The 14,177-nt window shown below is 42.1% G+C and overlaps 1 protein-coding gene across 1 annotated transcript in view; it reads right to left on the bottom strand.

Moving 5' to 3' along the window:
- The window catches only part of GLI3 (GLI family zinc finger 3), a 200,914-nt gene that overhangs the window by 9,410 nt on the left and 177,327 nt on the right, over positions 1–14,177 (bottom strand). Inside the window, exons 11-12 of the mRNA XM_065753078.1 lie at positions 1,607–1,756; positions 876–1,040 (exon numbers count right to left, since the gene is read on the bottom strand). Coding sequence (XP_065609150.1) covers positions 876–1,040; positions 1,607–1,756 — 315 coding nt within the window. The remainder of the gene's footprint in view (positions 1–875; positions 1,041–1,606; positions 1,757–14,177) is intronic.

Here is a 14,177-nt window from a genome sequence, read left to right as displayed (position 1 = left end):
AGGCTTTTTCCAGATGTTAAGGATGTGCACATCAGCTAAGCTCTGTACAACACATCTGCATCAATATATCTGAGCTGCTTTTAAATCTGCATATAAGTTACTTACTTAACAATCAAAATGGCACTGTGAAGAACTGCTAAATTGCTTTCCAGTGGCACTCATGGAAGGCCCTACTTCAGCATACACTGCCTAAGAATGTTACAATTGGTGAGACAGCTGCAACTGCCACAGTGGATTTGCCTGGAAACAAAGCAAATTCCCTCTACTGCATCCCTATTTTGTGAGGTTTATTCAGAAAGTAAAAAAAAAGGAGTGATACTCCTGATAAAAAGTGAAGAGGCGTAACTTAGAACTTCTAGGAAAACTCAAACTTTCCAGCCACTGGAAGCTTCTCAACAGCTGCTGGAAGGGACACTACGAGATGTTGCAGAGCCTAGGTGGGCAATCTTTGCTCCCACTCTGCTGGAGGATTGAGGAGTTCAGGAGGCTGCAGTTCTTTTCCTCCTGAGCAAGAGCTGTAGCTCAACAGCCACCAGATGTCAGCACACAACAAGGCAAAATGACATCCTCTGAGGTCTGGACAGCCCCAGCAGCTCCGGAAAGAAAAATGACTGCAGCATGTCAGCTCAAATCCTTGCCTGGTTAACATGCGTGTTTCCACTAGATTCCCCATCAATCATCCCTCCGCTCCTCTCACACTTAACAAAATGACCCGCAGCTTCTTTAGATCTGTCTAATGTTAAAGTGACCATTGTTATCTAGTACCCTCAGGTTGCTGGGGATTTCTATGGGTGTCCTCCATAACAAACTGTTGTAGGTCTAGGTCCCTCTGACTCATAACTTTATTTATTTTTTTGGAAGCTATGCTTACTTACCTCATTTGAATGAGTCCTGTTTTGGTGCTTGGCCCTGTCAGACGCATTGGAGAAAGCTTTGTTGCAGCCCTCGTGTTCACACACATATGGTTTCTCTCCAGTGTGAGATCTCAAGTGCGTTTTCAAGTTTTCTAGTCTGGAGTAGGCCTTAGTACAACCTTCAAACTGCAGATAAAAAGTATGTCCAGATTAACTTTAATATTTGGACTTGCAAGAAATGGTGAAAGCTGACCTACAGAAGTTTAAAAATATTCCAAGGCTTCATAACCTCATGCAATGCAGATTTTTTTTTTTATTTTTTAGATTTTAATTTTAATTTTACCCGTGCAAAATCCATCACAGTTCAAGTGAAAATGCTTCCAGCACTGTATAAATCTTCTGTTACAGGAGAGAACAGCATTTATGTACTTCATCTAAGACAGTCTTTGAGTCACTAGGAGACTCATGGCCCACAGTAACGCCCATAGCTTTGCAAGGGAAGTGCTTTCAAACAATTAAGCAAATTGAGTCCTGTTTAATATTGCCCTTTGTGTCTTTGCTTTTTAAATTTGAGAAAGTTAGCCAGTTCTTACCATCTGGGCCAGCTGGATAACAAAGCAAACATACAGTGTAATCTGTAGCAATGTCTGATGGACAGAATTCTGTTTCAGGACACGCAGCACCTGCGTTGCTCTGCTCCCCACATAGCCCCACATCCCTGTCAAAGCCTGAGCTCAGCCTCCTTTACTCACAGTGCATTTGTGTGGCTTTTCCCCTGTATGTCTCCTCATGTGGACCACCAGCATATACTGGGCTTTGAATGGTTTCTGCTCCCGGGAACAGTCCAGCCATCGGCACACAAACTCTTTTTTCTCACCATGTATGTGGTCATTATTTATATGCTGTTTGGGTAGAAGGAAGTTTACATATTAACAGAAACATAACTTTTGTCAGCAGCCTTACATAGAAATAATGGAAATCATAGAATTGCTCAGGTTGGAAAAGGTCTTCAAGATCGAGTCCAACTGCAACCTAACCATACTACCCTAAGTCTAACAAAAGATGTACAAAGGTTGGAATCTCAACAGTTCACCCTCCTGAACTCCCTTTGATAAATCCTGCCTCAGAGACATCATCATTTCTGTACTTCCTACCGCAGCTTTTTGGTTGTGCCACTAGATGGCTGCATGTCACAGCAAATGAGATTATTCCTGTTAAGACACAAGGAAAACTCCTTCCAGAGTTTGCATCTGATAGCAGCAAAAGATGAAATCAGTATCTGGTGCATTAGTAGCTCACAGAAAAATCCAGCCCTACAGAAATTCAGTAGCTGTTACTCAAACACAAAAGAAGAAGATAATCCCAATCTTTTCTAAAGTCCTGAAAACAATCAGAAATCCAAACATAATTGCTTATATTCACAATTATAAACATCTCTATGGCAAACAGATGGGGGTTTCCTGTAAAAGATGACTGCTCTTTTCTCTTTCTGAAACTTTATTGCTATTTCTAAAAGCTTCTGATGGCACACAAAGCATATGACCAGAGCAAAGATGTGCTGAACAGAGTACAGCATGTACTCTGCAGGAGTTCATGTTTCAGGTACCTATTTCCATAGTCCATTCGTACTACACATGGCTGTACCAGAAGTATGCAGATGCACAGCATTGTGGAATTGAATCAGAATGGTACAATGAGATTAATGTGCACACTTCTGAAAGAAAAATAAGGGAAAAACCTCAATACATTAAGGTAACCCTTGGCCACGCATTCCTGTAAATATTACAGACTATAATCTATGTGGTTAAACCTACAGGGCCACAAGGGAAATAATACACCATTGCACGGATGATACAAGATTTCCACTGCGTTCAAAATCTTCATGACTGCGTCAGGAAGCTCACAGCAGCAGCTCTCTCTTCACTCCACTGCCCTGAGTGGACACAAACACTGTGGATGCTCCTTCAGAGATGCTCTCTGCAGGACAGTTATATCACTCCAAACGAGCTCCTTGCCTTCTGTCAGTGTAAGCATCCTCTCAAACTGTCCTTTCTCATGGGCAAAATTCTCCTTCCCTCACCCCCTCTTCTGCCCAGGTTCACTGGAGCTGCTGAAAAAGCTTGCCTAGGATGGTGACTGATCACTCTCCTCTGTATGTCACTCCAGTGGCTCACCTGTCAGCCATCTTGTGATCACCGTCACATTACTGTGCAACTGTGTCACACTACAGATGTTGGCCCTGCTCCCTGATCCTGTCACTCCTTTCTGCTCTTGCCACAGTCAAACACCTCTTTACACAGTTCTTGCTCGTTACACTGATGCTGTGGAAGCCTCTGAGAGCTTGCCTGCAAAGTCATCTTGTTCTTGTTTAACCCTTTTGAGGATCTTCATCTTCAGGTAAAGCCTAGAAGAAAGCAGCTCACTACTGCATCTGCTAATCTGAGTAATTTTTAACTCTCAGTTGCTCTCTGGTTGATCAAACCTCCCAATTGCTTTTCACATATGAAAAGTTCTTTTCACAAGTAACTTTTCACATTTCAGCAAACATACAAAAATGCCCCAAATACTGTAAGGCTGCAAACATAGAAAAATGCCCCAAATACTGAAAGGCTGGTCCAGAAGAAGATTGCTCCTCACTAAATGAGCACAAGAGCACAGCAGAACACAGCAGTGCTCTACGGTAATAACACTCGCTGCCTTTATTACCCTGATTGCACAGGGCCAGGTTCCAATGCCCGACACGCTCACAGTGCAAAGTGAAAACTAACCAGCCAACTACAGGCACCCAGCAGCGCTACACCAATGAACAGGTACTAGATCAAAAACATTGGGAATTTTTTATGTTTGTTATTTGGCAAGAAACAGTGTGCAATATTTAAAATACGCTTAAAGAAGAGGGAGGTCTCACTGTGCAAACAGCAGCAGCAATTAGAAAAGTTCAGAAGTTTGTGAACTCTGGCATTCAGGTTCTTTGACTCATATAATTACATTTGGATTTTGCGTGGTGGTTTTGACTCCCTGGTCTCTATTATGAGAGAAAGTGAATAGTTTTCAGCGTGTAAAACAAAGAATAGTCAGGAATAAGAGTATTATGCAAAGCAGAAGCTTTGGTACAGTACAATGAGGATTTATAGGGTTTCAATTTATAATCTGTTTGTAACCTTATTACACCCATGAAATGTCACATTCCAGGGACTAGATCAGAAGGATATTTTTTTTCTCGGTGAAATTGAATTTTGATGCAGTTTCAGGGTGTGAAAAGGCTTTTCTTTTAATTTGATAGACTTAAACCTGCAAGTTTTACTTATGTTGGTAATCCTTATGTCAGTAAATAGGAGCATGAAAGACAACGATATTACTCCCTAGTGTCAGGCTTTCTAACACAAGGCTCTGAAGCACCAGCTCTGTATTATTAAGAATTTGTGACCTGAAAAAAAAAAAAGGCCCTGATAAAAGCTGAAATTCTACTAGCTATCTCCCATTGCACACAGTTCTGAAAAGCTGCTAAACAGGGGTCATTTGCAGAATTCCAGTCACTTTCATGCCATTTCAATGCTCATTACCAAGCTTCAGTCTGTCCTGGCTCATTTTCTTTTCTTTAAAGAATGTTGCTATTAACATTTGGCTCCAACATGAACAGAGGGAGCTGACCTCTATATCGATTTTGGTTTTCAGAATGCCCTGGCTTTGAAGAAGAAAGCTCTTAAATAGATTTCGATTCCAGAGCAAAACCAGCAGATTTATTGAAGTTAAGGCTGAACTTGGTGTGTCATCTCTACTGGGGAGGCTGGCATCTGGAAGCACAACCTGCAGAATCTTGGAAGCATAAATGCTTACATGGTAAGAAATACTATTTAAAGAGGGAGCATGTTAAAAATGTGTTCTTTTATGGACAATGCACATCCCGTGTGTAACTCCATACAGTAGTAGTTGATGAAGTGAGATTGGAGGTGGGACCTCTAACAATCTTAACGCTTAATTTCCCTTCCCTGTACATTTTTTAGAAGAAAGGTGCTTGGTACCCATTAGTTACTGAACACATACACGAAGGCCATTTCTGCTGTTACAGAATCAAACAGCAGCAGAGAAAGCTACTGTTCACATCAGTGGAATGCGTTAGGAACACGAGAATGACTGTCACCTGCAACTGAGATAACATCTGTAAAAAAAAAAAGTGTTATTTGAGAGATAAAGCAGAAATCATTGGGCAAACCTACTGATTCTGCTTTCTGCTTTGGAAACACTATCCCACCACATGCTAGGAAAAAAAAATGGAAAGAACCACACTGCTTTGGTAATGTGTGGATAAGAAGGAAGTATTGCTAAAAATTAAATTAAAGAATTACAATTTAAGTCTTTTCTTAGTCTCTCATAGTTATTCTCCTGGAATTATAAATTAAGTGGGAGTGCTAAATATTTCCTCACTAAACTTCACTACACACTTCAAACAAAAGGGATGTGTAAAGCATCTTCTAGCACAAATCTTGCCCTGACCCGTGCCACTGAAGAAAAACCCTTAGACCAGTGAGCAGGACTGGCTGCATAGGAAATGAAAACTGAGATGTGGAGAGGCACTGCAGCAGAACAGCTGCTAAGCACAGTTTATCCTGCAGTTGCACGAGGGAGCTGGAGGGCCCTCGAGCTGCACAGGAGAAATGTGCAGAGATTGTGGCCAGCAATAACTTGACAGCTCTGAGGCTGGCCTGGAAAGAGATTAGTTGTCCCTGACCTGCAAGTCCCACAGGCAACACTCTTGTTTACATGTTTTGCATAAGGGATGTAGATTTGTCCCTAAGCCGATGTACCGTTAGAAACAGGAGGGAACCTCCTGGTCAACGAGTTCATTCCTCACTATGGCAAGCCCCATTACACATAATCCCATTCACAAACAAGCTTCATCTTCTAAGTACACTGGTGTTCAGCTCTCTGTACCCAGTGGGAAGCTGCTCTAGGAACTTGCTCTTCTGTTGGTTAGCAACTCATTTCTAGCTTCAATTTATTCACAGCCAATTTATACTCATTTGTTCTTGTGCCAACACTACCCTTCAGCTTAAACAGCTCTGTTTCCTTGCATGGTATTTGTCTCCCTCCCTCATCCCTGCTAATTTATGGACAACTCTCCTCTCTGCCTTCATTTGCTGGATTAAATAAGCTTGTTCCCTCTGGTCTTCAGTAGGATGGCCAAGTCCTTGCTCTTTCTCTACTTCCTTGCTTTGACTTGAGGTGTAGAGATCCCCGCCCAACATTTTGTCCTCCAATTTGTCATTGTTGCTTTCAAGACTGTGCTAGCCCATTCCAGCTTAGTCATCCTTTCGGCCCTCCTCTTCATCTGTCCTGCATAAGAGTTCACCTTCATACTTCTTTGCCCTTACCTAGGAATAAGTACAGCTCTGTCTATATATATACTTGAGACCATTTCTGATCAACTGAGTGCCCTGTGGTTTGTTAATTTCTCCGTTCTAAGAACAAACTTTGGGACACAATATCTCCTACTACAACTGCAATGGAGACGGGGACTTGAGGTTTGGAAAAAGTAAAACCTAAATCACATGCACTGAAGTATTTAGGTTTCTGATTCCCTCTTAGTCATTCCTTCCTGAGTAGTATGTATACTTTTGAGGTTCTTGACCCACAGAGTTTCCTGAGATAGATGAGTGGATATAGAAAGAGCACCATCAATCAGAAAAGTGTCAGGGCAGCACTTCAGGAAATACCCCAGGGATGTGATCCTGGGCTCCTCACTGCTCCTTGCTACCATTTTAGGTATTCAGGCAACAAAGAGATGACATCAGCCATGCCTCTCCACCACCTCATTAACATCTCGATAAACTCCTTGATCCACGGCAAGACAGTCAGACAAAAGCTTTGTAAACAAGTCAGCATATAACAGAGGTCCTGGTAAGGCGGGAAATACCTTCCCTCAATAGAAATCTTATTGTGAAGAGGGTAAAAAGTGCATCTCAGGAAAGCAACATCCCCAGCAGAGTCTGTGAACACATTCCCATTGCTGCAATAAAATTTCTCCCAAACTTCTATGTTTCTCTGTCAGCACGATGCCGGCATTTAATTTGCATTTTAACCTCCTGGGTTATGGGTACAGACCCCTCCTGTCCTTTCCCTACTAAAGATCGTTTGTAGACACAACCAGATTAAACAACCACAAGAGACTAACGTCTGCTCCTCACTACATGAGTCAAGGGTATGCTTTTGACTTCATGTCCTAAGCAAAACATAAGTATATAAGTCATTTTTAGTTCTTAAGACAGAAGAAGCACTTAAGCTGCTTTAAACCCTTTTGGTGGCATAAATGCTTAAGCTGCTTTCAGTTCCTAAAGCCAAGTCAAAGCTATAGCTCTACATGAAGAACTCTGCATTTCTGCATAGGCACATGCCTGTGGAGAGGCTCGGATAGCTATCTCCAGTCCTGCTTCCTTTTCTTTGGATACATTTACTGCTATCCTGTAATAGATTTTGCACCTGTCTTCCACAATTTAGAGAAGATTTAAGAAATACAGATCTCTACTATCACTGATGAGCAACACGACAATTTATAAGATCTGGCCCAAAGTAGGTCAGTGCCTCAACAGTCTAGACACCTTTGCTGAATCAGAATCCTCACAGTTAAAATTGGCTGGATCTTAAAACAATGGCAATTTCCTGTGTGTATAATGAATGCACTAAATACTGTGTCTGCACGCTGCACTCCTCACCCTGCAATATTTGATCCCCTCATTCAACCTCAACAATTTTCAGTTTTCCTCTATGAATAAATAAAGCCTCCCATTCCTCCCCAGACTTGGTCAAGACTACAAACCAAAATGTGCAGCAGTGGTATACCACGTCAATAATCATGTATTCTGAGTTTACATATAAGAGACAAGTGTGAAGTTTTTAACAGATGATAAGGAAAAGGCTGAGGTTCTCAATGCCTTCTTCACATCTGTCTTTAATAGACAGAACAGTTGTCCACATGGTACTTGCCCTGACCTGGAAGTCCGGGACGGGGTGCATAAAGCACCCCCTGTGATCCAAGCTGAGATGGTCAGAGATCTACTCCTCCATCTGAACTGCCACAAGTCCATGGGGCCAGATGGGATCCACCCAAGGGTGCTGAGGGAGCTAGCAGAGGTGATTGCCGAGCCACTTTCTGCCATCTATCAGCATTCCTGGTTATCTGGAGAGGTCCCACAAGATTGGAGGCTTGCCGATGTGACTCCCATCTACAAGAAAGGCCATAAGGAAGACCCGGGGAACTACAGGCCTGTCAGCCTGACCTCGGTATCAGGGAAAGTTATGGAACAGATGATCTTGAGGGAAATCACACGACACGTGCATGGCAATAAAGGGATCAGACCCAGCCAGCACGGGTTCACCAGGGGCAGGTCGTGCTTGTCCAACCTCATCTCCTTCTATGACTGGGTGACCAGACAGGTAGATGAGGGAAAGGCTGTTGATGTAGTCTACCTTGACTTCAGCAAGGCCTTCGACACGGTCTCCCATAGTATTCTCCTAAGGAAACTGGCAGCCCGTGGAGTGGACAGGTTCACTCTTCTCTGGGTGGAGAACTGGCTGGAGGGCCGTGCCCAGAGGGTAGTGGTTAATGGAGTTAAGTCCAGCTGGCGTCCTGTTACGAGTGGTGTCCCCCAAGGGTCAGTTTTGGGGCCCATCTTGTTTAATATCTTTATTGATGACCTAGACGAGGGAATTGAGTGTACCCTCAGTAAGTTTGCAGATGACACCAAGTTGGGAGGATGTGTCAAACTGCCTGAGGGTAGGGAGGCCCTACAGAGGGATCTGGATAGGCTGAACAGCTCAATGGGATGAGGTTCAATAAGACCAAGTGCCGGGTCCTGCACTTTGGCCACAATAACCCCATGCAATGCTATAGGCTTGGGTCAGAATGGCTTGAAGAATGTAGTGAGGAAAAGGACCTGGGGGTGTTGGTTGATGCTCGGCTTAACATGAGCCGGCAGTGTGCCCAGGTGGCCAAGAAGGCCAACAGCATCCTGGCCTGTATTAGAAATAGTGTAGCCAGCAGGAGCAGGGAGGTGATCATCCCCCTGTACTCAGCTCTGGTACGGCCGCACCTCAAGTACTGTGTTCAGTTTTGGGCCCCTCACTACAAGAAGGACATTGAGGCCCTGGAGCGTGTTCAGAGAAGGGCAACAAAACTGGTGAGGGGTCTGGAGCACAAGTCTTATGAGGAGCGGCTGAGGGAGCTGGGATTGTTTAGCCTGGAGAAGAGGAGGCTCAGAGGAGACCTTATTGCACTCTACCACTTCCTGAAGGGGGGTTGTGGTGAGGAGGGGGTGGGCCTCTTCTCCCTGATAAATAACGACAGGACGAGAGGGAATGGCCACAAGTTGCGCCAGGGAAGATTTAGATTGGACCTGAGGAAGCATTTCTTTTCTGAAAGAGTGGTCAGGCACTGGAATGGCCTGCCTAGGGAGGTGGTTGAGGCACCATCCCTGGCGCTGTTCAAGAAGCGTTTAGATGAGGTGCTAAGGGATTTAATTTAGTAGTTGGGTTGAGATAGTGATAGGAGGATGGTTGGACTAGATGATCTTGTAGGTCCTTTCCGAACTTATGTACTTATGAACTTATGAACAGTATAACTAAATATGTACCACAAGTGTTTGTAACTCCAGTATGAGTAGGAAAGTTTTAGTCATTCCATTAAGAAAAATAATTAAATCACCAAATTAAAGCAGAAAATTGGAAAGTATGTGGAAAATAGGGAATATATATTATTTTATAAAGTTAATATATGAGCTCTATATATAGGACTGTTAAAATATTTAATTGTATGGAAAAAAATACGTTAGCCAGCCTTCCAGCTGAATTCACACTTGAAGCTCATTTATTCCTAACCACCACTAGAGAACTGTCAAAAGCAGTCAATGAAGAAAGAGAGGCATATTTAGAAGCCTAGCTGAAAAAGAATGATGAGTTATAACTTCAGACAGTTTGCAGAAGAAGATATGAAGAGATGACAGGTACTAGAAGAGGGAAGCATAGAAACAAATGACTAGAAGAGAAGATGGAAGAAAGTAAGAAAGAAGGAAAGTGAGGAAAAGAGATAAGAGAGAACATGGTTTCCATCTTGAAGATGTGCATTCAAAAATGGCTGCCTACACTGTAAAAGTCCTTGGAACAGCTCATCAGGAATCTTGACTCTTGAATCAAGAATTTTTTTTCCCCTTTTTCACACAAAACAGTATTTCAATGCACATGTGCAGTGCAATCCTAAGTTGCTCCATTTCCTGAGTAGGAAAACTGTCTTTCCAATGTACACAGCCTCAAGGAAGGATACTGGTGCTGAATGCTTATGCTGGTACGAAGCATAATGTATTCCCCCATAAGAAATTCCCCACATCCATTATCCCGCTAAAACTCATGAGTTTTCTTCTTTAATAGGGAAAATACATCTTGTTCTAGCTGCATGGAAACACTGAACTGTTCTGCCCCATAAGAGCTGACCACCTTTCCTTAGCACAACAAGGGCTACCATCTCAATATCTCATAACCTGCTTATTCACCCGCCTCAGTCCAAACAGCTTGGTCTAATGCAGCTCATTTTGTTAGCGATGTCTGAGGGAGCACTCCATGGGATGGTCAAACCAATGGGAACCATGCCTCTTCCAGAGATGTAGCAAACAGTTGGGTCAGTAACTGTCTTTGACTAGTGTCTCTGCCACTGGGAGAAGCCAAGGTTTACAGACATATTTAAAGATGTATTAAAGATCTGGGGTCAGGGCAAGATACAGAAACAGACTCTACTTGTCTCATGGGGGTACAACTTTGGAAGGCTGGAATGCTCAAAGAAAGAGAGAAGTCAAACTAGTAATAATTACGAAATATTTGCATTCAGTAGAACTTACTACAAGCAAGTGTGGGAGTCATCTTTTGACTCCAAATGATGCTTATGTACGGACCTGGAGAAGTCTTGATCTCCAAATGTGACATAATTAGATGGGAGTATGCTAATTCAAAAGATAAAACCCAGCAGGACTATATTCTACTCACCATTCTGTTACAGCTGAAAGTATAGGTCTGATTATTTTACCTCATCTCGTCTCTTTGCACTAACATCAGCAATAAAAGTTCTCAATCTGTAAGTTAATTAAAAAAATAAAATATTTTCATTCTCCTTTTCCTTTTGTTCTCTCGCTATAAATTCTATAGTTGTCTCTGTTGCCTATCAATAGGTTAAACATATCCAACTTGTGTGTTTAAATGCTAAAGACAGAGAAGTCCCCAAGGATACGTCAATCGTTGGCTCTTGTACAAAGAAAATACTGTATTTTGCTCAGAAGAGCTTTCTGTGGCAATTTAAACACAGTGAGACAGACACAATATCCTGGAGAGAGGAAAACCTGCCTTATTACATTCCTGACCCAAGAGAAAGGATTTGCCCTTAGGACATAAAGAGAATCAGCAGGGAGGAAAAAAAGAGAAAAGTTATCTAATCCTAAAAATAATGGCAGCGGTTCATAATACAGCATGACCTCCTTTTAATCTCTGATTTAGTAGTTATACAGTATGGATATGATATAATACCAGTAAAGCAAACACAGTCTGCTGGTCAGGCTGAGAACCAATTCCCTTAGACTGCAATCTATGTTTCCAGGTTTTAGACAGCTTTTTGGTAGGCTTTGGGGTATTTTGTGAAGGGAACAGAACTTATGGGATATTGTGAGGATTCCTTCTCAATAACATCACATCTTGTTCTTGTTTCTTTTAATATAGATATATTCACATATACAGCACAGTTAAGTCTGTTAGCCGCAACATGCAGCTCCATCAAGGGCCATGTTTTACAGCTCTCTCTTTATTTCCTGTGTAAGAGCATGTAGCTGTAAAGAAATGGGCAGAAACTACATTTTTATTTCCTAAAAGTGAAAATTTAATAAATGAGATTCTGCCAGAATAAGAAGACAAATGCTGTGGACATTAATCATTTCACTTTTACTGCAGTAGAATGATGCTTTGATGACTCTCAGCTTTGCTTCTTTCCTGACATCACCTTCCATAACTGTCAAAAAATCAAGTGTCATCTCCTTGAAAGTTGTGTTCTTCCATTTGTAGCCAGGAGGTTAATATGTGAAAGTGGCATGTAACAGGAATTCAGGCTTACTTTACTCCTTTTTCCAAAATTTTCAGAATGTGCTGCTGTGATAACTGGGCCTTCCAAGTTCCTCCAGCATCGATGCTCTGTCCTACATTCACCTTTAATGATGAGTCAAGGTATCACAGCTACCATATTTTATGATGTTATAAAAACAAACAATAAAACCTACTCCTCTTGCTCCTCATTCTTGGACATGTCTAAGGACAGGGCTAACTGCATATGTGCTGGGGACACCCAACTGCAGGTTCCACCCCTTTTTTACAAGGCAGTCTGAAAGGCAGAATCCCATTATAACCTTTACCTTCATCAGGAGTTCACATGTGCAGAAATCACTTGAAAAATGATTCTAATTACTCATGTTTGGCCCCCACTTTACTTTGCATTTTTGTGCTCGTCACATTTAGGTCCCCAAATTACACCCACATTTTAGTATTACTTGTCTTTTGTGTAAATTAGATTAATGTGGTATCTGCAGTATAAACCATGACATTTACAATTTGTAAAGAGAAAAGAATAGGGAGAAAGCATGAACCAGTGAAGGAACATTCAAATGAGGCTCAAAAGGACAGGGCTGAAGAAAAGACTGAAGAAAGGACACTTGCTAAAGGATTTAAGACCACGTGAAGAAACTGTACCGTTGGCCTTTTCAATGCAATAGCAACTGAGGGTGTTCTGCTCCCAAATCCTATACCCAGGTCTGCACTGATGATCAGCCTGTTCTGCCGGCTTTCCTTCCTTCTTTTCTCCACCTTCTCTCTTCATCACACGTGCACACAAGCTCTCCCCATAGGTTCACTGTGTTCTGGCTATAGACCCAAATGATATGGAGTGAGATGCAAGAACAATTCCTACCTTCTGGAAAGCTCTACGGCAGGACAGCAGGGAGGCATGATGCCTCTTCCTGCTGCAAAACTACGAAGAGGGAGTGCCCACTACACAGAGCTTCACTCTCCTGCAGATCTCAAATAATACACTCCTCTCTCAGCCCAGTCAAAACAGTAGAGTACAAACAACGACAGGTATTTTCCTATTGCTGGACAGGGAAGAGGGTAAAGAATGGCCTGAAACCCAGCGTCTGCCCTCCACTAGGTCTGTCAGTTACCCATGAATGTTGAATAGAAAATAAGTCTGATACCTTCTAGGAGCGACTCAATATGGGAGGACAGAAAACTACCTGAGGCTCAAATTCAAAATTTTCTGCTTCATGATCTTTCCATTTAGGGATAAAAATTGATTTTGCATGCAATTGCTACAGAATTTCTACAAAACCAAAGTTAAAATCCATCTGAACTCCCTCACAGGCAGTGTCCAGCATAAGCCACAGCTGACTACCCCCATTGCAATTCTGAACCCAAAAACACCTTTGTGCAATCTTTAACCAAAACATGAGAAAAACAGGCCTTCAAAAGAATGAATGAATGAATGAATGAATGAATGAATGATCAACCACTTTGCACTTCTACAGGAGTTAGTAACAGGCTTAAAAGCAAATATATGTATATGAATACAGGTTTTTCTCACCGGCATAGAAAGATTACAGAGCGTTCCTGCCAGCTCTTCCTGTGAAAGAAGTCATCAAAAAAAGATGTTTCACTGAGGTATTTCCTTGTATTTGCAAACAGTATGAAGAATGAAAATGTCACCATGTTTTTGCAAAAGGCACATCAGCACACACAAGGCAGAAGTACTAAACACTTTGGACCTTTTCCCACATTGCTGCAGAATTCATAAATCTGTAGTTCTCCTTTCTGTCATAGTAAGTCATTCAGCTTCAACAGAAATCGGATCTGCTGTATATGGTAAAAGTGAAATTAACAATGCTCCCTCTATATTGTTTGGCTTTGATAAATTCCAGCCATTGCTCCTAGGTGAGATGTGCAGATTTCGATTCTGTGAGGTGCCCTGCTTACATGGGCTCTTATGGCAGCACAGACTGTTAAATTCCACTGGGTCCAACCACACTGAGCTCTCTGCAGGAGTGGGGCTTTAGCAGCTGTTATACTTAAGATATTGAGTAGCGGGTTCAAACCATGCTCAAAGTAATAACATTTTCCTTTAAAACAAAGCAGGCTCACAAGAATAAAAGAATGAAATGGGAAGAGATTTCTAACCGTTATACAGACCAGACCAGTGGAGCCAACAAATAAATGCCTCAAGCAGAAAGAATTTAAATAAAAATGTACCAGCAAAAT

Source organism: Cyrtonyx montezumae, unplaced genomic scaffold, assembly GCF_038088225.1.
Source record: "Cyrtonyx montezumae isolate F1298 unplaced genomic scaffold, pur_monq_1.0 scaffold_8, whole genome shotgun sequence".
Lineage (NCBI taxonomy): Eukaryota > Metazoa > Chordata > Aves > Galliformes > Odontophoridae > Cyrtonyx > Cyrtonyx montezumae.
This window is presented reverse-complemented; position numbering and strand designations above follow the sequence as displayed.